The sequence below is a fragment of the Rhinoderma darwinii genome, chromosome 1 (genome assembly GCF_050947455.1).
Source record: "Rhinoderma darwinii isolate aRhiDar2 chromosome 1, aRhiDar2.hap1, whole genome shotgun sequence".
NCBI classification, from domain to species: Eukaryota; Metazoa; Chordata; class Amphibia; order Anura; family Rhinodermatidae; genus Rhinoderma; species Rhinoderma darwinii.
In genome coordinates, this window is record NC_134687.1 from 592,025,694 (window position 1) to 592,050,483 (window position 24,790).

A 24,790-nucleotide genomic window follows, 5' to 3' on the forward strand; every position below is an offset into this window, starting at 1 on the left:
ACCCAGCGGAGGGGGGGCCCCAGTCAAAAGTTTGCTATGGGGCCCAGTCTTTCCTAGTTACGCCCCTGCGTTTGCTGCTTTGTACAATCTAGATCGCAAGGCATACTGCTGCTGGGACACCAGTGGTCAGCTGCTGGGGAACCTGGAAGCAAGTGTTTAGTATCCGTGCAGCGCCACCACAGGAGACTTGAAGCATTACATGGTGCCCATTGAAATCAATGGGCTGTCTCTGTAGTGAATGGAAGTGTCGAGACAGACGCTCCCTAAGGGGTTCTGACTGGGGAACCCCCTTCTATTTACAGAATTCCCCAATACAGTATTCGGAAATTATTTTTTGAAACTAGACAACCCCTTTAATAAAGGATAATTTTTTTCACCTGTCTGCTGGATTATGGATGGATTTTTTTTTTTATAGCGAACCTGTCACTCGGCCTCTGGTTGTCGTATTATTATTTTTTACTAAGGCGGGATTCATACGACCGGGTCGTTCCCGAGCCCGAGTGTCGGACGGTAAAATCGGCCATTTTGCCCGGCCGGTTTGCATTAAGTTTTGCATCCGTGCCGGGCCGGGCAGATCCGGACAGTGACATCAGCGGCAACTCCTGAAGGGGAATCCCCATGTGTTCGGGGATTCCGCTTCAGGAGTTTCCCCTGATGTCACTGCCCAGATATGGACAGAGACATCAAGCGCTCTGTCCAGGAGCGGAATCCCCGAAAACACGGGGATTCCGCTCCTTCAAGGAGCTAAAGTGCGGCTAGCACATAGCAGAGCGGGGAGATACCTCCCTGCTCTGCTATAGTGGCGTCGCTACAGTAGCAGCAGCAGCAGCAGCTGCTAGCGGCGCCATCGAAGGTGTCGCCGGGCCAGGGTGCTTTTCAAGCAGGGGAAGGGAGCCAGCGCAGCGCTCCCTTCCACCTGCTGTACACCCCGGCCCTGCCACACAGTGTACAGCGTACAGCCATTCGTCAGAATGGCATCAACTCCTCCTCCTCACATGCACTCTGCGCTGTGAGGAGGAGGAGATAGAGCGCAAGCTCCGGAAAACCCGGCCATCACTCGGGACACATCCCGGTGATGGCCGTGTATTACCCGGCCCCATAGACTTCTATGGGAGCCGGGCGGCCGGGTACCCGGGCGAAGATAGAGCATGTCCTATTTTTTGACGGCCGGTTTTTCCGGCCGTCAAAAAATCGGTCGTGTGAATTGCCCCATTAGGGGTCTATTATTCCTAATGCAGTCGGGTGCTGGCCGATTTATGAACGGCCGGCACCCGGCCGGGAAACCCTGCCGTGTGAATGAGGCCTTAGTCTGTATTTTTATACCTGTGTCATTATTGTTATTGTAGAGTTATTATTAAGCCTTTACTTTTGCCCACATTTGTTTTTCTGCCTGAGATGTCTATATTTCTTCATGACCGCCGGATATTTTTATATAAAGAATTTATTACAAGTCTACTAAGAGACATATGGACCCTGATAAATATATAGATCACCAGTGCGCCACAATGTCTCATACTAGGTTCTAAAAAGTCTTTTTCAGGGAATTCTAGCGAATTTTGCATAGTAAATCTCTCCCATTAAGTTGTCCTTGCTATACATTTTACAGATCTAGCTCACTGGGGAGCTATAACTGTCCCTTTACATCAGGGCCGGTGTAAAACAAAATAAGGCCTTGTGCAAAACGCAAAGTAGGGCCCCTCCGCTCTCCATTTTTAGACATTTGTTCTCATAAATTAAATTTATATATAAAAAAAACACAGATACATGTGCGCTTTTTACACAAATGCCATTCCGTACCAAATGACACTACCATACAATATCAACACTATATCCAAATAATACGATCATATAGTGTCCACATATTTCCCATACAATAGTGCCATTCGGTGTCTAAATAATACTGGCACACATATGTCTAAATGGCGAGGGAATTAATAGTAATTTTGGTTCAGGGCAGTAAAGGTTTACATGCTCCACTTTCATGGCACAGAACATCGTAAAGCCCATTGAAATGAATGGGCAGATGTTTGCCGATGTATTGGAGCCGTTTTTTCAGACGTAATTCGAGGCGTAAAACGCCTCCATGTCGTCTGAAAATAGGTGGTGTGAACCCAGCCTAATAGTTACAGCCTTCTCCGGATCAAAGAATCAAAATTGGTGTTTTTGTTCTTATATTTTTGTTTTTATAATTGCAGCCCAATATTCCTGGGGCCCTCAGCAGTGGATGGTGTCTGCCATGCTTGTAGTTGTGCCCTTGCCCTCACAAGTCGCACAACGATAGATAAACAGCTTGAGCTGAGCATATTGTTTCATATGTTTGTCCTAGGTCCTCGTCACATTGTTTCCTTGTGTTCAGACTTCTGCTTTTCAAAGATTGATGCTGAGATCCAGGAACGTTGCTTCTCGCCGTGAACTTTTTACACATTGTGTTTCATAATGATTGTTTTGTGTTGAGCGTTGCTCGGAATAGTTACTGTGAGGAGGGAAGAGCATTCTATAAATGTGAAAGTATTCCAGAGGTCTGTATAGTGTAAAGGGAAGTAGCGGCTCCAGACTATACACTTCGTCACGGGGTGAATAGTGCATCGCATGTCCTGTGTATCTTCCACACCCCAAGATCCCAGCTACTACATCCTTCTACAGTTAATTATATATACAATGTTGAGTAACTTTTGTAAATACTTTGCTTTATCTAGTAATAATCCCAGGTCACATTGTGTCTTAAACTCTAGTTACATCCAAAGCTGCATTTCAGAAATCTATTAACTGTCAGGATGAAGACCTCCCACTTATTTGCACATCACAGATTCTGTTAGATGCCTTAGACAACCCCTATCCATATGCCCTATTAGCGCATATGTCGATCCAATAAAGTGGGGCTCCTACAAATAGTGGTACTCTCTCATGGACTGGGGTTATTAAGTTTGCAAAGGCTGAAATTTGCAGCAAGTCCGCGGTGATATCCGCCACGTCTGATTTAACTGTCAAATATACAAATTTTGCTGCATATTCGTTGTGTATTTGCCGCGAATTTGCAGCAAAATCTGCAGTGGAAAATTTCTGCCACATCTGAACATGCCCAAACTGTGTGCGTGATCCTGGCCTTAAAGTATTCTTATTTGGAAAACACTAAGGGTATGTTCACACGGCTTATTTACGGACGTAATTCGGGCGTTTTACGCCTCGATTTACGTCCGAAAATGCGGCTCGATAGCGTTGACAAACATCTGCCCATTCATTAGAATGGGTCTTACGATGTTCTATGCACACGGTCATTTTTTTTACGCCCCGCTGTCAAAAGGCAGGGCGTAAAAAAGACGCCCGCGTCAAAGAAGTGCCTGTCACTTCTTCAGACGTAAATGGAGCCGTTTTCCATGGACTCCATGGAAAACCAGCTCCATTTAACGTCCGTAATGGACGCAGCAAAAAGCGCCTCAACATGCCATTACGGCTGAAATTACGGAGCTGTTTTCTCCTGAAAACAGCCCCGTAATTTCAGCCGTTACGGACGCTACCGTGTGAACATACCCTTAGGGGGAAATTTACTAAGACTTGCGTGTCATACGGCAGTCTTAAACTGAAGTGTGCCGGAGTACAGCGCGTGACTCTTAAAAGATTTGGCACATCTTTGGCTGTTTGTGCGGCAGAAATTAAAATCTGTTCCTGCTATGAGCAGACGTATATTTGCGCTAGTGATGGTAAATCTGGCGGTCCGCTGGAGGGCTGTGCTCCTACCGCTAAACCCGCCCACTTTTCATGTCACTTTTGAAAATTTGCTATAATTAGCATAATTTGCGACTTTTCTATGCCATAAAAGCGGTGGGAAGCCTTTGAGAAATTCCTCCCTACATCTTCTACAATGCCCTACATAAAAAGTGCAATATGTGCTCTTAGCTCAGACGTGACTTGTGTGGGTGTCATTTTATTGCTTTTGATTTGCAAGTGATCGCTGAATTGTGAATATACTGTCGTTTTGGATGTGACTGGAGTATAACACATGGCAGTGGGGAAAACCTTATCTTGTAAATCAGTTTCACATCTGTCCCCCATGGATGAAAATGTTTGTATTGGTTATTTTATATGAAGCTGCTTGTCTGTTAATAAGTTAAGTCAATAGCTTTTAATTAAAGAAAACAGCCTCATATTCTGAATTCTTATAGTAGCTAAGCACCAGCTGCCGAATAATCCTCCCCCGGAGAGGGGCAGACATCGTAGGACAAGCAAAAATGCTGCCGCCTGGCCTCACCCCGGGCACGGTAACACAGGAGTCCGACCTCTTTATGTATTGTAGAGTATTATATAGTACTGGATATATCATTTACAGCAGCCCTAAATACCATGCAGGTTATAACCACGTTTTGTGGGATTGTTTACATCTTTCCTTTGAAATAAAATTCTCCTGTGTCCAAAATGCATCAAAATTTACGTGACTGGAAACATTATTGTTTTTATCTAGAAAACCTGTACAGTCCGTGATACTTTGCAAGGCTGGGGTGTTCTTACAATCCTTCTGTGATCTAAACAGGCTGGACTCCAGCATTGTACATTATAACGAACTTTAACTGGTTCCCAAACACCCACGGTAATTATAAGGCGGGCGGTTAAGGTCCTTAAAACCTGCGCCTTAGTAAATGTACGGAGCAGGCTTTAGCTGGAGATCGGAGGTATCGGGCAGCTAAATGTCAGGTGCCTGGAGAGAAGATAGCGGTGGTTGGGCACTGTGTTATTCTTAATTTCCCCTGTGGTGGCGCTGCAGTGAATTTCAACACTTACTGCCAAGTTTCCACACAGATTACAGTTTATCTATTGTCAAGTGACCCATCTAACAAGTAGGGATTGTCCAAAATGGAGATCCCCTTAGGCCTCATGCACACGACTTTATTGGTTTTGCGGTGCGCAAAACCCTTGTTCATCCTTGTGTCATCCGGACTCACGGATCCACAACAATTCTCCAGTATTTGTAAATCCGCAAATCCGGACCATAACGACTCGACCTGAGTTTTTGTGTTCCGAGTTTGCGGCCCCCTGCACACATTAGTGTAAATCACGATCGTGTTCATGGGGCCATAGAAAAGAATGGGTCCGAAAATTTATCCTCAAAAATGTGGATAAATTGAGGCTGCAAAAATACAGTTGTGTGCATGAGGGCTTAGGATGCAGTCACACATGGCGTAATTGCTTTGAATTTTACGCTGTGGAAAACGTTACAATGTATGCCTGTGCGAAATATATTCTGCGATGCAAATACTAGAGAAATTTCTCGAAGTTGCGTAATATTTTTCCTATAGACACACATTATAGTTTTCAGCAGCGTATTTTTGTGCGAGCTTATCCTTTAAGCTTTTTTTTTTCCATAAAAAAGGAAAACCAATATAAATAAGCAAAATTAGCGATTTCCATAGTCCGATTTAGATTCTACTATTTTTAAATTGAAGAGTTTTTTTTAATTTTTGATTTTTTTTTAATGCAGAGAAAGAGAGACGGCTGCGAGCAAACGACCGGGAATTCAACCTTAAATTCAAGTATGCGGTGAGTTAATTTACATGAGCTGGGAACCGTTGAGGGAGATTTACAAAGCAAAATGTTCCAGAATTCTGTCATAAATTGCATATATAATTGAGTACATGGTGTGTGACAAATTTATAACTTTTTTTTTACATCTACCTGGTCTAGATAAAGGGGCGTGGCTAAGAGGAGGCATGAAATGCACCACTTTTTTTTAGCACAACATATTATTGTATATTTATATATACGCTGGTCATGAAGTCCCATAAGGAATCGAAGAGTTCCTACAGCTGTGGAAACGTTACCATGCCATGGGCGTCATTTTATTAAGGATTATTGATAAATCTCCCCACTTGTCTCATTATTGGTAGAGACTGTATTTGATTTTCCTACTATTGGATGTTAAGAAATATCAATCAGACACGTTATAATAGTCACAAGGACCCCCCCCCCAGGGAGTGAGTGGGTCCCGGTCCGTGTTTACAGTGGCTGAGCATGCCCACTAACCTCTCTATTGCAATACAATATAGCATCATACAATCATTGTAGGACCTATTTCTGTGTTCATCCTGAGCTTCCTGGCTAATGAAAAGAATTCCGGGGTTTAAGTGAAGACTGACACACTGGCAGAGTAGTAGAAAAAAGAAAAAGCAAAGTAGAATGCAGTTTTGTAAATAACCATGTAGTTTTATCTGCTCTTCAGGCATACATACCAAGACTTGAATTCCAAATTGTGGGACATTTTGTTTTAATGTATCAAATGAATAGAATGGCCGAGACTAATCAGCAAAAAATGGGCAGGAATAGTTCCTGTTCTATTTTTGGCAGAACGGCCACACGGTTCCACTCAAAAAAACGGAAGTGTGCATGGCCCCATAGAAATGAATGGATCAGTGTGCTCTCCGTTAAAAAAACAGATAGCACACTGAAGCATTTCACTAAAGTGTGCCTGAGGCCTTACCATTTTGTTAACGCATTCATGGGCCAAAATATATTAGACTGAAATTTGTAACGGGTACGTCAACCGATACCCGCCCTCCAGTGATTTATCCAGTTTCCAAATCATAGGTAATAGATATATATATATATATATATATCTATATATATATATATATATATATATATATAGATATATATATATCCTTCTCTGGTCTTTATTGATCCAAACAAGTATATAAGTATGATGACAGAAAAGGTGTAGGCTTTGTTTTCAGCCAATCATCTACCACATGATAATGACTCTGATTCAGCCAATGAGAATATTTCAATGCATTATAATGATTCTTCACCCCTCAAGGTCCCAGGTTGCCTGTCCTATGTCACATGGGGAAGACACACATTTCAGATACACAAGTTAATGTATCTGACTAGAGAATGGAGACTGCAAATAAGATGGCACAACATTAAATAATTTAAACAGAGCCCTTCTTCAAGGCTCACCCCCTCCCTTATAGTAAACAATGTCCTTCTCCCAAGGATGATTGATCTGCTCCTTACAAGAATAATAAAAACATTCAACATAGAATTGTTTCAAGGCAACTTCTGACTTAGATTAATATATTACTAGGCCACAAGATTGATTCCAGCGATCCAAAATGAACGCCTACCATACACGATGGAGTCCATGCAAAATTGTATCTTTTAAACATATTCTAATCACTTTCACAGTTTTCAGAACAATGAAGTTCTATGGGTGTATTCACATGGCCATTTTTTTTTAACGGCCCGTGAATACTGGTCATCCAAAAATAGGACATGATGACTGCCATAGAACTCAATGGATCATGGTTTTTAACTGCCGTTTTTAAGGAATCAATCGGCCGGTAAAAACTGATCCTGGCCGAGGACTCCCCGGACACAGCACTACTTTGAGCACTGAGCCTGGGCAAGCCCTTGACATTACTGTGATGTTGGGTTTTCGACAATGGAGTACCCGGCCGGAATAAGGACAGTGACTTCAGGGGCTCCCCCTGATCCTCCTGTAGATAACACCTCCCATGTAGATAGAACCTCCCTGTAGATAGCACCAACCCCACTGTAGATAGCACCCCTCCTGTAGATAGCACCCCACACACACACACACACACACACACACACACACACACACACACACACACACACCACCCCCTGAAGATAGCGCCACTGTAGCTCCCTGTAGGAGCGGAATCCCCACCCATACCCTGCTCTGGCCGGGGATTCCGCTCCTGGAAAAGTCCCCGGTGTCACTATCCATATATGGATTGTAATGTCAGGGATTACTCCTGGAGCGGAATCCCCAGCCAATGCGTTGCCGACGCTCTGGCAGGGGATTCTGCTCCTGGAGAAGCCCCTGGTGTCACTATCCATATATCCATGGACAGTTACATCAGGGGCTACTCCTGGAGTGGAATCCCCAGCCAGAGCACTGCTGATGCTCTGGCAGGGGATTCCGCCCTTAGAGGGAGTCTCTGATGTCACTGTCCATATATGGACAGAGCCGTCAGGGGCTCCATCTACAGGGGGGTGGTGCTATCTACAAGGGGGTGCTATCTATCAGGGGGGTGCGATCTTCAGGGGGTGGTGCGATCTCCACGGGGGTGGTGCGATCTACAGGGGTGGTGGTGCGATCTACAGGGGTGGTGGTGCTATCTACAGGGGTGGTGGTGCTATCTACAGGGGGTGGTGCTATCTACAGGGGGTGGTGCTATCTACAGGCGGGGTTGGTGCTATCTACAGGGGGTGGTGCTATCTACAGTGGGAGTGGCGCTATCTACAGGGGGTGTGGCACTAACTACATGGGCACTGTGGCACTATATGGAGGGTGTGGCACAGGGACACTCTGGTACTATCTACATGAGCACTGTGGGCTCTGGTACTTTGTATGTGGGCACTATGTCACTTTATATGTGGGCACTGTGGTGCTATGTGGGCTTTGTGGCACTATCTACAATGGGCATTGTGGCATTATGTCGGCACTGGCACTTTATATGTGGGTACTGTGGTACTATGTGAACACTGTGGCATTATCTACAATTAGCACTGTGGAACTATGTGGGCACTGGCACATTATATGTGGGCATTATGGCACTTTATATGTGGGCACTGTGGTACTATGTGGGCACTGTGGCGCTATCGACAATGGGCACTGTGGCATTATTTGGGCACTGGCACTTTATATGTGATCACTGTGGTACTATGTGAACACTGTGGCACTATCTACAATTGGCCCTGTGGAACTATATGGGCACTGGCACTTTATATGTGGGCATTATGGCACTTTATATGTGGGCACTGTGGTACTATGTGGACACTGTGGCACTATCTACAGTGGGCACTATGGCACTGTCACTTTATATGTGGACACTGTAGCACTATCTGCAGTGGGCAGTGTGCCACTATAAGGGCACAGTGGTACTATGTGGGCACTGTCTATGTTGGCACTATCTACAGTGGGCACTGTGGCACTATATATATGGGCACTGTGGTGTTTTCAGGGGGTTGGGACAAAAAAATCCTACAAATTAAATCCATCAGCTTTTTGTTTAACGGCCATGAAAAACGGATGACAAACAGCCATTAAAAACGGACAGACGGACTGGAAATTAATGAAAATTTGAAGACACACTGATTCAAAGTGGCCATGAAAAACTGACAGTTCATCAGTTTTTAACCCGGGACACAGCCTGTTTTGGCCTTCAGGACACAGCCAATTTTTTCAAATCTGACATGTTTCACTTTATGTGGTAATAACTTCGGAATGCTTTTACCTATCCAAGCGATTCTGAGATTGTTTTCTCGTGACACATTGGACTTTATGTTACTGGCAAAATTTGCTCGATACATTAAGTATTTCATTGTGAAAAACACCAAACTTTAGCGAAAAATTGCAAAAATTAGCATTTTTCTAAATTTATATATATCTGCTTTTAAGACAGATAGTAATACCACACAAAATTGTTGCTAATTAACATCCCCCATATGTCTACTTTAGATTGCCATTGTTTTTAGAACATCCTTTTATTTTTCTATGACATCACAAGGATAAGAACTTTAGCAGCAATTTCTCACATTTTCAAGAAAATTTCAAAAGGCTATTTTTACAGGGACCAGTTCAGTTGTGAAGTGGATTTTAGGGCCTTATATATTAGAAACCCTCGATAAGTCATCCCATTTTAAAAACGTCACCCCTCAAAGTATTCAAAACAGCATTTAGAAAGTTTCTTAACCCTTTAGATGTTTCACAGGAATTAAGGCAAAGTAGATGTGACATTTTCAAATGTCTTTTATTTTTTTGCAGAAATTCATTTTTCATCAATTTTTTTTGTAACACAGAAAATTTTACCAGAGAAACGCAACTAAATATCTATTGCCCAGTTTTTAGAAATACCCCACATGTGGCGCTAATGCACTTATTGACTGAAGCACAGGCCTCAGAAACAAAGGAACACCTAGAGGATTTTGGGGCCTCCTTTTTATTAGAAAATATTTTAGGCACCATGTCGGGTCTGAAAGGCTCTTGCGGCACCAAAACAGTGGAAATCCCCCAAAAGTGACCCCATTTTGAAAACTATACCCCTTGAGGAAATTATCTAGGGGTATAGTGAGCATTTTGATCCCGCAGGTTTTTTGCATAAATTATTGGAAGTAGGCCGTGAAAATGAAAATCTACATTCTTTCAAAGAAAATGTAGGTTTAGCTAATTTTTTATAATTTCCACAAGGACTAAAAGGAGAAAATGCACCACTACTTTTGTAAAGCTATTTCTCCCGAGTAAAACAATACCCCACATGTGCTGTTTGGACACACGGCAGGGCTTAGAAGGGAAAGAGCGCCATTTGGCTTTTGGAGCTCAAATTTAGCAGGAATGGTTTGCGGAGACCATGTCGCATTTGCAAAGCCCCTAAGGGACCAAAACAGTGAATGCACCAAAAAAGTGACTCCATTTAGGAAACTACACCCCTTGAAGAATCCATCTAGGGGTGTAGTGAGCATTTTGAACCCACAGGGGTTTCATAGATTTTATTAGAATTGGGAACTGAAGATAAAAAAAAATCCTTTTTTTCCAATAAGACATAGCTTTAGCTGAAAATTTTTCATTTTCTCAACAAATAAAGGAATAAAAGAACCCCAACATTTGTAAAGCAACTTCTCTGGAGTACGGCAATACCCCATTTGTGGTCATAAACTGCTGTTTGGGCACACGGCAAGGATCAGAAGAGAAGGAGCGCCATTTGGCTTTTGGAGCACAGATTTTGCTGGATTGGTTTCTTGACACCATGTCACTTTTGCAAAGCTCCTAAGGTACCAGTACAGTGGAAACTCCCCAAAAGTGACTTGATTCACGAAACTACACCCCTTGAGGAATTCATCTAGGGGTGTAGTGAGCATTTTGACCCCACAGATGTTTCATGGATTTTATTAGAATTGGGCAGTGAAAATAAAAAAAATCCTTTTTCTTCAATAAGACGTCGTTTTAGCTGAAAATGTTTCATTTTCTCAACAAATAAATGAAAAAAAGCACCCCAACACTTGTAAAGCAACTTCTCCTGTGTACGGCAATACCACATATGTGGTCATAAACTGCTGTTTGGGCACAGAGTAGGGCTCAGAAGGGAAGGAGCGCCATTTGGCTTTTGGAGTACAGATTTTGCTGGATTGGTTTCTGGGCGCTATGTCGCATTTGCAAAGTCCCTGTGGGACCAAAACAATGGATCCCCCCCAGAAGTGACCCCATTTTGGAAACTACACCCCTCAAGGTATTCACCTAGGGGTATACTGTGCATATTAACCCCACAGGTGATTGGCAGAAATTGGTGTGCACTCGATGTTGCAGAGTGAAAATGGGATTTTTTCCATAGATATGCCAATATGTGGCGCCCAGCTTGTGCCACTGGAGACACACACCCCAAAAATTGTTAAAAAGGTTCTACCGGGTATGTCGATGCCATATATGTGGAAGTAAACTGCTGTTTGGGCACACTGTAGGGTTCAGAAGGGAGGTAGCGCAATTTGGCTTTTGGAGCGTGAATTTTCCTTGGTAGTAGGTTTGTTTGGAGTTTTACTGGTGTTTCCGTTTATAATGTGGGGGTACATGTAAGCCGGGTGGAGTATATAAGGGGCATAGTCAGGTGGTATAATAATGGGGTAAAAAAAAAACAATAACATAATCCATAGATGTGTATTACGCTGTGACACAATCCTTTCTGCACAGGCCGGTGTCGCACTAATAAATGGTCTTTACTTATTCCCCTTTTGGTCTACACTCGGGATCTTTGCAGTTTCAGGAATTTTGCTGGGAAGTGTTGTCCTGGTATAATACGGGCACCCTTCCAGCAGATATGTTTGAGTCCTCCCCTTCTTGGTTCCCTAATTTTAGGGGCCTTGATAATTCGCCACTTGAAACAGAAGACACGTTCCCCTCGGGCCGGCACAACTGCATATTTTTATTTCCTGGCTTATTGGAGCCTTAACTAATTGTATTTTTTCATAGACGTAGTGGTATGAGGGCTGCTTTTTTTGCGGGACGAGCTGGAGTTTTTATTGGTACCATTTTGCGGTACATGTGACTTTTTGATCACTTGTTATCCTTTTTTTTTGGGAGGCAACGTGACCAAAAAACAGCAATTCTGTCATATTTTCTTAATTCTTTTTATACAGCGTTCACCATGCGTTATAAATTACATGTTATCTTTATTCTGCGGGTCAGTCCGATTCCGGTAATACCTAATTTATAGCACTTTTTATATTTTACAACTTTTTGCACAGTAAAATAACTTTTGTAAAGAGAATGGATTTTTTCTGTCGCCAAGTTGTGAGAGCCATAACGGTTTTAATTTTTTCGTCGACGGAGCTGTATGAGGGCTTGTTTTTAGCGAGACGAGTTATAGTTTTTATAGACACCATTTTTGGGTACATGCGACTTTTTGTTCACTTTTTATTAAAATTTTTGGAAGACAAAGTGACCAAAAAATAGCAATTATGTCAGTATTTTTTAGGTTTTTTTTACGGCGTTCACTGTGCGGAATAAATAACATTATATTTTTATAGTTAAGGTCGTTACGGTCGCAGCGATACCAAATATGTATGGCTTTATTATTTTCTTCAATAATAAATGACTTGATAAGGGAAAAAGGGCGATTGTGTTTTGTGTTATTATTTGAAACTTTTATTGTATTTTTTACAACTTTTATACCTTTTTTTTACACTTTTATTTAGTCTCACTAGGGGACTTGAATGTCCAACTGTTTGTTTGATGTTCTAATACATTGCACTACCTATGTAGTGCAATGTATTGGAACGGTCAGTTGTTCACTGACAGCAAGTCGATCAGGCTCCGCCTCTGGGCGGGGCCTAATCAGCTTACGTCATGGCAGACAGGAGTCAATTGTTAGGGCTCCTGTTGCCATAGTAACAGTCGCCAGCCTTGCCATCGCATGGCAAGGCTGCCGATTTTCTACAAACCTCTAGGATGCAGCGATCACAATGGATCGCTGCATCGAAGGGGTTAATGCCAGGAATCGGAGCTAGCTACGGTTCCTGGCGATAGATCGTGGTGTCCGCTGTAACATACAGCGGACACCCACTGCTGATGACGCTGGCTCAGCTTCTGAGCCGGAAGCTGAGCCGGCACCATCTTGCCGATGGTACCGGAAGCCTCCTGGGCACCGCCGACGATGGGACATAGGAGGATTCCCTTACTGGCGGACCGGGAGGTAAGCATTAGCCCTCCGATCGCCTTTGCAGCCACCGGCAACCCAGCGATCACGTTGCTGGGGTGCCGGTGGCTATAAACTCCTCACATGCTGCGATCTCTATTGAACGCAGCATGTGAGGGGTTAATCGGTCGGATCAGAGGCTAGCTCCGGTCCTGGCCAATACCCCAGGGTGCCAGCTCCATCTGTTTCATGTACAGTTATGTGGAGTTGCGGGAAAAGACCATCTCCCATGACGTAACGGTACGTGAAATGGCGGGAAGGGGTTAATGGTCATTTTTTTTCACTGTCGTGTGAATATAGCCTTAGGGCACATTCAGACGTGGCTGAATCACTGTTGAATTCCGCTGCGGATAGTCCGCAGAGGAATTCTGCAGCAGCCGTTTTTTTCATAGGTTTCTATACATTTTTAGTTAACTTAGGTCAGACGTTGCAGAAAATAACTGTGTGGAATTTAGGCTGCGGTGCAGAATTTTCCCTCCGCAGCATGCTCATTATGTTACGGAGAAGCAGCGTATTTTCGCTGGATTTCAGCCCTTGCAATGCAAAGGCTGAAATCTGTGGCAAGTCCACAGTGATATCTGCAACGTCTGAATTACCTGTCAAATATGCAAATGTTTCTGCAAATTTGCAACGAATCTGCAGCAACATTTTCAGCGGAAAAATCCTGCCACGTCTGAACATGCCCTAAGGGTAGTTCTACAAGTAGCATAAATACTGCAGATTTTCCGCAATGGATTACATGAATAATACTGTTGCAGCAAAGTGGATGAGATTTGAACAAATCTCATCCACACGCTGCCTAAAAAATTGGCCAAAATTTTTTTCATAAATTGACATGCAGTGGTCTCATGGGATGAAACGTCACCCCAAGAGGCCAGGCTGCAGTGCGTCAGAGGGACACGTCACCATGACTACGGGTAAGTATAGGCTTCTTTTTTTTACCACTGTTTTCCGCAGCAGACCTATTGGTCGAAAAACTGCACTACAATTTGGTGTGGTTTTCAAGCTGGAATTGCCTGCGGGCACTGGGGCGTATACGCTGTGTAGTTTTGCGCGGCGTATCCACCCTGTGTGAACATAGCCTTATGGTGGCCATATTTATTTATTTCTGTTACGTATATAGCGCCAACATATTCCGCAGCGCTTTACAGAGGTCCTTACTTACTGTCCCCATTGGGGCTCACAATATAAATTCCCTATTGGTATGTTTTTGGGATGTGGGAGGAAGCCGGAGTACTAGGAGGAAACCCACGCAAACACCGGGAGAACATACAAACTCCATTCAGGTGTTGTCCATATTAAAAGTGTGAGGAGGAGTCCGGTAATTTCCAGGTCATTATTTTATTTTCAGGGGGAAATGCTCTTCATTGTTGTCACTGATCAACCATAGAAATAATGAACACAAAGTTGTTTCCATGGATACAGACGCCGCTTACTTTAGTAAAAGGCATCAGAAGTGCACTGCTGGGTTATAAGAGGATTATTTCCGGCCTCCGTCTCTGTGTAAGGATTATTATTTATCCAATTATTTATCTACTTATTTACACAGTCCCCTAATGCATTGAGTTACATCTAAACCGTGCACGGAGCGAGGAGTAATCCGCTAATTCCAGAAATACCTGTCCGGGATTGATGACAGAGATTAGATGCGTGTGCAATGCAGCTGGTGTGAATCTTTACATCTGTGGCTTTATATATTCACGAAGGTTAAGGCCACATGGTGCGATCACGGTGCATTTATGTTGCGTTTTTAAACTGCAGCAAGTCATTTTTTTAATAGAAGTCAATGGTGACTTTTTTGTTACGGACAGACGGCTGCTATTATATTACAATGTGTTTTTTGTGCAGTTTACTGCATCTTCATAATGTCCGACCGCATGCAGTAATGACCGCGCTGCCAAAGTTGTTGCTGAACTGCTTGCGTTTTTGTTAACAGTTCTGCAATGCCTTGTAATGAACTATATACAGGAAGCACCTAACAAACTTCAACACCTGTGAAAACTATGTCCATCAATTATTTCCTTTAAAAACGCAATAGAACTGCAGCATTACAGAGACAGACAAGAAACGCATGCGGTGTTCAAACGCAACAAAATCGCGACAACGCCGCACCGTGGGGCCTTACCCGAAGTATGACATGAAAATTGGCAGTGTGTTGCAAGATATTTCTGCCTTATATTTTTAATTTATAATAATACTTTTCCTGTACATTTTAATACTTTTATTTATTATACTTTACTATAACATTTATTTATTTAATATTCTTTATTATTACTTTTATTTAATATACTTTTTTATTACTTTTATTTAATATACTTTATTACTTTTATTTATTCTTTTACTATTACTTGTATTTATTTAATATACTTTATTATTAATTTTATTCTTTACTATTACTTTTGTTTAATATACGTTTACTACTTTTATTTATTCTTTTATTTAATATACGTTATTACTTTTATTTATTCTTTATTATTACTTTTATTTATTTAATAAACTTTATCATAACATTTATTTAATATACTTTACTGTAGGGATGTACGATGCATCGAAACTTTGATACTGTTTCGATACCGTGCTCCCTCAAACAGTTCAATACCGTTATTTCATGTATTTCGATCATTTGTGCAGCACTGGCCGCATCACCTCATGCTGAGCGCGCGTGCACTTATTGATAGGAGCGGGGCAATGGCTGTATTACACAGCCGCAGCCCCGTTCTAACTGCGGAGATCAAAGGAACTTCTCATCTCCGCCGCTATTCTCCTGAATGCTGCAGCATTCAGGGGGAAATGAGAAGGGGGGATGCCCTTTGGATCGCGTCACAGGAAATCCCTGTGATGCGATTGAGGGACATACCATATATGGGCAGACATCCCAGGGTCCATTGAAGGACCCCAGGGCTGTCTGACCATATTTTCTGTTGTTAGGGCATACTTAGATATGTCCTAACAACTGCTTATGTACGATCAGTACACAGGCTAATGTACTGGCATATAGATATATGCCAGTACATTAAAGTTTAGAAATAAAAAAGTTAAAAAATTAAGTAATGTTAAATAGAAAAAAAAGCCACATGCACACATTACAATAAACATTAAAATAAGTCTCGATACATAAAATATACACATATTCGGTATCGTCGCGACCGTAATAACACATTTATAGCGTCATTCATGTTTACGCTGTTATAACTTAAAAACTGATTTCTTTCACTTATTAATGTGAGGCACGAGGTTTTATAAATGTTGAACCTCCATGTGCCTCACATTAATAGTAATTAACCCCATCATGTACCTCACACATTAACCCAATGTTGTCCATTATGACTGAGGAACATGATGGGTTTAATTACTATTAATGTGAGGCATACGGAGGTTCAAAATGCATCACACCACGTACCTCACATCAGAAAATGGAAGAACTTGGCAAAAGTATCATTTTGGTATAGAGTATCGCAATACTACACGAAGTATCGGTATCGAAGTCCAAATTCTGGTATCGTGACATCCCTACTTTACTATTGCTTTTATGTATTTAATATACTTTATTACTTTATGCAACTGAATAGGCTCCTAGCTGTGTTCTCACTTTATCCAGCTTCTTGCCAACACCATGCATAATATTTCTCTTTACCTCATGTAGTAATTTACCAGACACATAGTATCCAGCGGTGTCTCTCCAGCTTTAATAAGCCCTGCAGTCTCCACTTTGTTCCCGCACAGCTAATAACTCATTGCGCAGCGCAGCGTCCTGTAATTCTCTGCCAGTGGAATATTCTGAGATCCATGTTATATAAACAGCAATAACACTCGGATACCCCGAGCTCTGGGAACCTCACAGATGCTCCTACGTTATCCACAGCCAATGAAAACAGAGCTCTGTAGCTGTGGTAAAGGGAATTATAGGATGGTCATTGGGGTGTTTGGCAGAAACTATTGGTAAATGTTAGCTGCAACTATAAAAATCAGCGCAGGGAGACTAACAGTAAATAGATGGTGTGTGAGCAGGGATGGCCGCCATGTGAAAACTTCACCCCTCCTGACATGTCCGTCTTACTAAATAATTGCATTTCAAATTAAATAAAAGTTCTGGAGCATCTTCTTAAAACGTTGCGTTGTGCTGTTCCTCTGTTATTCCTCCTAGAAATAGAAGAATAAATAGACAACTGGGCGTGTTTTTACTTTTTACAAACTGGGCGTTGTAAAGAGAAGTGTCTGACGCTGACCAATCAGTGACCAATCAGCGTCATACACTTCTCATTGTTCCAGCCCAGCTTCTTTCACTGCACAATCACACTGTTAGGCTGGATTCACACGAGCACATTAACGTCCGTAATGGACGGAACCTTTTTTCGGCCGCAAGTCCCGGACCGAACACACTGCACGGAGCCGGGCTCCTAGCATCATAGTTATGTACGACGCTAGGAGTCCCTGCCTCGCTGCGGGATAACTGTCCCGTACTGTGATCATGTTTTCAGTACGGGACAGTAGTTCCATGGAGAGGCAGGGACTCCTAGCATCGTACATAACTATGATGCTAGGAGCCCGGCTCCCTGCAGTGTGTTCGGTCCGGGACTTGCGGCCGAAATACGTTCCGTCCATTACGGACGTAATGTGCTCGTGTGAATCCAGCCTAACAATCACACTGTGCTGTGGATAACGCTGGGCTGGAACAATGAGAAGTGTAGGACACTGATTGGTCAGCGTCATACACTCCTCTGTACAACGCCCAGTTGGTAAAAAGTAAAAACACGCCCAGTTATCTATTAAGAAACAAATTAGCATAAATCTAAAATTGCTGAACCGTTGCCCAGTGTAAACATGTATAACAATAATTCCTTACAATAATTGGTTGCATGTTGATCTAATCTTTATGTAGACCTAAAAATGGTCATTTGTCGGCAGCAGACCTGCAGTACATGCGCTCTTGTAAACAGGCATCTTCCTGTCGGCACTCGTTTAAGCAATCTGTATTTCTGTGTTAAAGGACCTTTATTGTGTGGTATTAAACCTCGTCACAACATAACAAAGGGCTAAGTATAAATGCCCTGTGTTTAAAGGGGTTGTCATGTTTCACCGCATTAATCTTATTTTTTGTATAATTAAAAGTTATACAATTTTCCCCCAAAAATTTTGTATTAATTCCTCATGGTTTACAAGATCTCTGCTTGTTGTCTACAGGGGAATGTGTGTGATGTTATTTACAGGGGGCTGTGTGTGTGATGTTATATACAGGGGGCAGTGTGTGACGCTATCTACAGGGGGCAGTGTGTGACGCTATCTACAGGGGTTCTGTGTCTGACGCTCTCTACAGGGGGATGTGGCGCTATCTACAGGGGGCTGTGTGATGTTATCTACAGGGGGCTGTGTGTGGCGCTGTCTACAGGGGGCTGTGTGTGATGCTATCTACAGGGTGATGTGTGTGATGTTATCTACAGGGGCCTGTGTGTGATGTTATCTACAGGGGGCTGTGTGTGTGATGTTATTTACAGGGGGCTGTGTGTGTGATGTTATTTACAGGGGGCTGTGTGTGTGATGTTAACTACAGGGGGCAGTGTGTGACGCTATCTACAGGGGGCAGTGTGTGACGCTATCTACAGGGGTTCTGTGTCTGACGCTCTCTACAGTGGGATGTGGCGCTATCTACAGGGGGCTGTGTGATGTTATCTACAGGGGGCTGTGTGATGTTATCTACAGATCTACAGGGGGCTGTGTGTGTGATGTTATTTACAGGGGGCTGTGTGTGTGATGTTATTTACAGGGGGCTGTGTGTGTGATGTTATCTACAGGGGGCAGTGTGTGACGCTATCTACAGGGGGCAGTGTGTGACGCTATCTACAGGGGTTCTGTGTCTGACGCTCTCTACAGGGGGATGTGGCACTATCTACAGGGGGCTGTGTGATGTTATCTACAGGGGGCTGTGTGTGGCGCTGTCTACAGGGGGCTGTGTGTGATGCTATCTACAGGGTGATGTGTGGGATGTTATCTACAGGGGCCTGTGTGTGATGTTATCTACAGGGGGCTGTGTGTGTGATGTTATTTACAGGGGGCTGTGTGTGTGATGTTATTTACAGGGGGCTGTGTGTGTGATGTTGTTATTTACAGGGGGCTGTGTGTGTGATGTTGTTATTTACAGGGGGCTGTGTGTGTGATAACTACAGGGGGCAGTGTGTGACGCTATCTACAGGGGGCAGTGTGTGACGCTATCTACAGGGGTTCTTTGTCTGACGCTCTCTACAGGGGGATGTGGCGCTATCTACAGGGGGCTGTGTGATGTTATCTACAGGGGGCTGTGTGATGTTATCTACAGGGGGCTGTGTGATGTTATCTACAGGGGGCTGTGTGATGTTATCTACAGGGGGCTGTGTGATGTTATCTACAGGGGGCTGTGTGTGGCGCTGTCTACAGGGGGCTGTGTGTGATGCTATCTACAGGGTGATGTGTGTGATGTTATCTACAGGGCCCTGTGTGTGATGTTATTTACAGGGGGCTGTGTGTGGCGCTGTCTACAGGGGGCTGTGTGTGATGCTATCTACAGGGTGATGTGTGTGATGTTATCTACAGGGGGCTGTGTGTGTGATGTTATCCACAGGGGGCTGTGTGTGTGATGTTATCTACAGGGGGCTGTGTGATGTTATCTACAGGGGGCTGTGTGATATCTACAGGGGGCTGTGTGATGTTATCTACAGGGGGCTGTGTGGTGTTATCTACAGGGGGCTGTGTGGTGTTATCTACAGGGGGCTGTGTGGTGTTATCTACAGGGGGCTGTGTGGTGTTATCTACAGGGGGCTGTGTGGTGTTATCTACAGGGGGCTGTGTGGTGTTATCTACAGGGGGCTGTGTGGTGTTATCTACAGGGGGCTGTGTGATGTTATCTACAGGGGGCTGTGTGATATTATCTACAGGAGGCCTGTTTATGGCGCTGTCTAAAGGGGGCTGTGTCTGACGCTATCTACACGGGGGGTGTGGCACTATCTACAGGGGGCTGTGTGTGATGCTATCTACGGGGGGGGGGGGGGTGATCCTATCTACAGGGGGCTGGGTGGTAATATCTAAAGGGGGCTGTGTGTGGCACTGTCTACAGGGGACTGTGTGTGATGTTATCTACGGGGTGGCTGTGTGTGGCGCTGTCTACAGGGAGCGTGAGTGATGCTATCTACAGGGGGTGTGTGGTAATATCTACAGGAGTTCTGTGTCTGACGCTCTCTACAAGGGGATGTGGCGCTATCTACAGGGGGCTGTGTGGCGTTGTCTACATGGGGCTGTGTGTGATGCTATCTACAGGGGCCTGTGTGTGACGCTATCTACAGGGGCCTGTGTGTGATGTTATCTACAGGGGGCTGTGTGTGTGATGTTATTTACAGGGGGCTGTGTGTGTGACGTTATCTACAGGGGGCAGTGTGTGACACTATCTACAGGGGGCAGTGTGTGACGCTATCTACAGGAGGCAGTGTGTGACGCTATCTACAGGGGTTCTGTGTCTGACGCTCTCTACAGGGGGATGTGGCGCTATCTACAGGGGGCTGTGTGATGTTATTTACAGGGGGCTGTGTGTGATGCTATCTACAGGGTGATGTGTGTGACGTTATCTACAGGGGCCTGTGTGTGATGTTATCTACAGGGGGCTGTGTGTGTGATGTTATTTACAGGGGGTTGTGTGTGTGATGCTATTTACAGGGGGCTGTGTGTGTGATGTTATCTACAGGGGGTTGTGTGTGTGATGTTATCTACAGGGGGCTGTGTGTGATGTTATCTACAGGGGGCTGTGTGTGATGTTATCTACAGGGGGCTGTGTGATGTTATCTACAGGGGGCTGTGTGTGATGCTATCTACAGGGTGATGTGTGTGATGTTATCTACAGGGGGCTGTGTGTGTGATGTTATTTACAGGGGGCTGTGTGTGTGATGTTATTTACAGGGGGCTGTGTGTGTGATGTTATTTACAGGGGGCTGTGTGTGTGATGTTATTTACAGGGGGCAATGTGTGACACTATCTACAGGGGGCAGTGTGTGACGCTATCTACAGGGGTTCTGTGTCTGACGCTCTCTACAGGGGGCTGTGTGATGTTATCTACAGGGGGCTGTGTGATGTTATCTACAGGGGGCTGTGTGATGTTATCTACAGGGGGCTGTGTGATGTTATCTACAGGGGGCTGTGTGTGATGCTATCTACAGGGGGCTGTGTGTGATGTTATCTACAGGGGGCTGTGTGTGATGATATCTACAGGAGGCTGTGTGTGTGATGTTATCTACAGGGAGCTGTGTGTGTGATGTTATTTACAGGGGGCTGTGTGTGTGATGTTATCTACAGGGGGCTGTGTGTGTGATGTTATCTACAGGGGGCTGTGTGTGATGTTATCTACAGGGGGCTGTGTGTGTGATGTTATCTACAGGGGGCTGTGTGATGTTATCTACAGGGAGCTGTGTGATGTTATCTACAGGGGGCTGTGTGATGTTATCTACAGGGGCTGTGTAATGTTATCTACAGGGGGCTGTGTGATGTTATCTACAGGGGGCTGTGTGGTGTTATCTACAGGGGGCTGTGTGATGTTATCTACAGGGGGCTGTGTGATGTTATCTACAGGAGGCCTGTTTATGGCGCTGTCTAAAGGGGGCTGTGTCTGACGCTATCTACACGGGGGTGTGATGCTATCTACAGTGGGGTGTGGCACTATCTACAGGGGGCTGTGTGTGACGCGATCTACAGGGGGGGGGGTGATCCTATCTACAGGGGGCTGGGTGGTAATATCTAAAGGGGGCTGTGTGTGGCGCTGTCTACAGGGGACTGTGTGTGATGTTATCTACGGGGTGGCTGTGTGTGGCGCTGTCTACAGGGAGCGTGAGTGATGCTATCTACAGGGGTTGTGTGGTAATATCTACAGGGGGTTGTGTGTGATGCGATCTACAGGGGGTTGTGTGTTATTCTACAGGGGACTATGTGATGCTGCCTACAAGAGGGTTTGTGTGATGCTATCTATGGGGGGGTGGCACTATCTACAGGGGGCAGAGTGTGGCACTATCTACAGGGGGGTGTGGATCTATCTATGGGGGTGTGTGATGCTGTCTACAGGGGGGCTGTGTGTGGTGCTGTCTACAGGGGACTGTGTGTGACACTGCCTACAGGGGGCTAGGTGTGGCGCTATCTAGAGGGGGGCTGTGTGGCACTATCTACAGGGGGGCTGTGTGTGACGCTATCTACAGGGGGATGTGTGTGACGCTATCTACAAGGGGGCTTTGTGTGATGCTGTCACCTCAACCGAATGGTTTGCTGTCTCCCTGGTGCCAGGGTTCGGCATGTGGTGGAACGGGTGGACAAATTGCTGGGAGGGGCTGGTGATGATCCAGCTGTCGTGGTCCATGTCGGTACCAACGACAGAATAAATGGTAGGTGGAGGAGCCTTAAGAATAATTTTAAAGAACTAGGCTACAAGCTGAAGGGAAGGACCTCCAAGGTTGTATTCTCAGGAATACTGCCTGTGCCATGCGCATCACAGGAAAGACAGCGGGAGCTTAGGGAGTTAAATGCATGGCTGAAGTCTTGGTGTAGAGGAGAAGGCTTTGGGTTCCTAGAGCACTGGGCTGACTTTTCATTGGGGTACAAACTGTATTCTGCAGATGATTTGCACCTAAATGGAAGGGGGTCCGCTGTGCTGGGGGAGAGAATTCTAGCTGGGGTGGCGGAGTATTTAAACTAGGGCTGAGGAGGGAGGTCAATGTAGAAAAAAAAGGGGTAGCCAGGTTAGAGAGGGGTCAGACTATATTGGTGGGGGAGAAACAGAATGTGGGGAGAGGACTAGACAACAAGATAAGGAGATCCTTTCGTTACAAAACATCAGTGTAAATAAAAAGGACCGATTAATGTCAAATCACATTTCTGATAATAAAAGTGAAAAACTGACAGGCAAGTTAAAGTGTATGTTCACAAATGCCAGAAGTCTAGCAAGCAAAATGGGGGAGCTGGAGGCCTTGATACTGGAAGAAAATATAGATATAGTTGGTGTTGCTGAAACATGGCTGGACTCTTCACATGACTGGGCTGTAAATCTACAGGGTTTTACACTTTTTCGTAAAGACAGGACAAATAGGAAAGGTGGTGGTGTATGTCTGTATGTGAGAAGTGATATGAAGGCGAGTGTGAAAGAGACAATAGTGGGTGAAGACTGTGAGGAGGTTGAAACCTTGTGGGTGGAACTAGAAAGGGAGGTAAACACTGAAAAAATTACTTTTGGTGTAATCTATAGACCCCCCAATATAACTGAGGAGATGGAAGTTCAGCTATATAAACAGATGGAGCGGGCTGCACAGGCGGGTACTGTAGTGATAATGGGAGATTTTAATTTCCGGGATATTAATTGGTGTCATGGTTCGGCTTCAACTGCAAAGGGGAGACATTTCCTCAACCTGTTGCAGGAAAATTTTATGGGCCAGTTTGTGGAAGACCCGACTAGAGGTGAAGCTCTGTTGGATCTGGTCATTTCTAATAATGCAGATCTTGTTGGGAATGTCAATGTTCGTGAAAACCTCGGTAACAGTGATCACAATATAGTTACATTTTACCTATACTGTAAAAAATAAACGCAGGCTGGGAGGGCAAAAACATTTAATTTTAAGAAAGCCAATTTCCCCAGGATGAAGGCTGCAATTCAGGATATAGACTGGGAAGAACTAATGTCAAATAATGGAACAAATGATAAATGGGAGATTTTCAAATCTACTTTGAGTTATTATAGTGCAAAATTTATTCCTACAGGTAATAAGTATAAACGACTCAAATTAAACCCCACATGGCTTACACCTTCTGTGAAAGGGGCAATACATGACAAAAAAAGGGCATTTAAAAAATACAAATTCAAAAATACAAATTCTTCAAGCATATAAATGCAAAAAAGCCAAGGTCTGAACATGTAGGACCCCTAGATAATGGTAATGGGGAGTTGATCACAGGGGATCAAGAGAAGGCAGAGTTACTAAATGGGTTCTTTAGCTCTGTATATACAACAGAAGAAAGAGCAGCTGATGTAGCCGGTGCCAGTGCTGTTAATATATCAGTTGATATACTGAATTGGATGAATGTAGATATGGTCCAAGCTAAATTAAATAAAATAAATGTGCACAAGGCCCCGGGACCAGATGGGTTACACCCTAGAGTTCTTAAAGAGCTTAGTTCAGTTATTTCTGTCCCCCTTTTCATAATATTCAGAGAATCTCTAGTGACTGGTATAGTGCCAAGGGACTGGCGCAGGGCAAATGTGGTGCCTATTTTCAAAAAGGGCTCTAGGTCTTCCCCGGGTAATTATAGACCAGTAAGCTTAACATCCATCGTGGGGAAAATGTTTGAGGGGCTATTGAGGGACTATATACAGGATTATGTGACAATAAATAGCATTATAAGTGACAGCCAGCACGGTTTTACTAAGGACAGAAGTTGTCAAACTAACCTAATCTGTTTTTATGAAGAGGTGAGCAGAAGTCTAGACAGAGGGGCCGCTGTGGATTTAGTGTTTTTGGACTTTGCAAAGGCATTTGACACTGTCCCCCATAGACGCCTAATGGGTAAATTAAGGACTATAGGTTTAGAAAATATAGTTTGTA

At 44.1% G+C, this 24,790-nt stretch overlaps 1 protein-coding gene across 1 annotated transcript in view; it reads left to right on the forward strand.

Annotated features, from left to right (window-relative positions):
- Window positions 1-24,790, forward strand: part of LOC142662133 (phospholipid-transporting ATPase ID-like) — a 165,723-nt gene that overhangs the window by 84,058 nt on the left and 56,875 nt on the right. Inside the window, exon 3 of the mRNA XM_075840116.1 lies at window positions 5,471-5,529. Coding sequence (XP_075696231.1) covers window positions 5,471-5,529 — 59 coding nt within the window. The remainder of the gene's footprint in view (window positions 1-5,470; window positions 5,530-24,790) is intronic.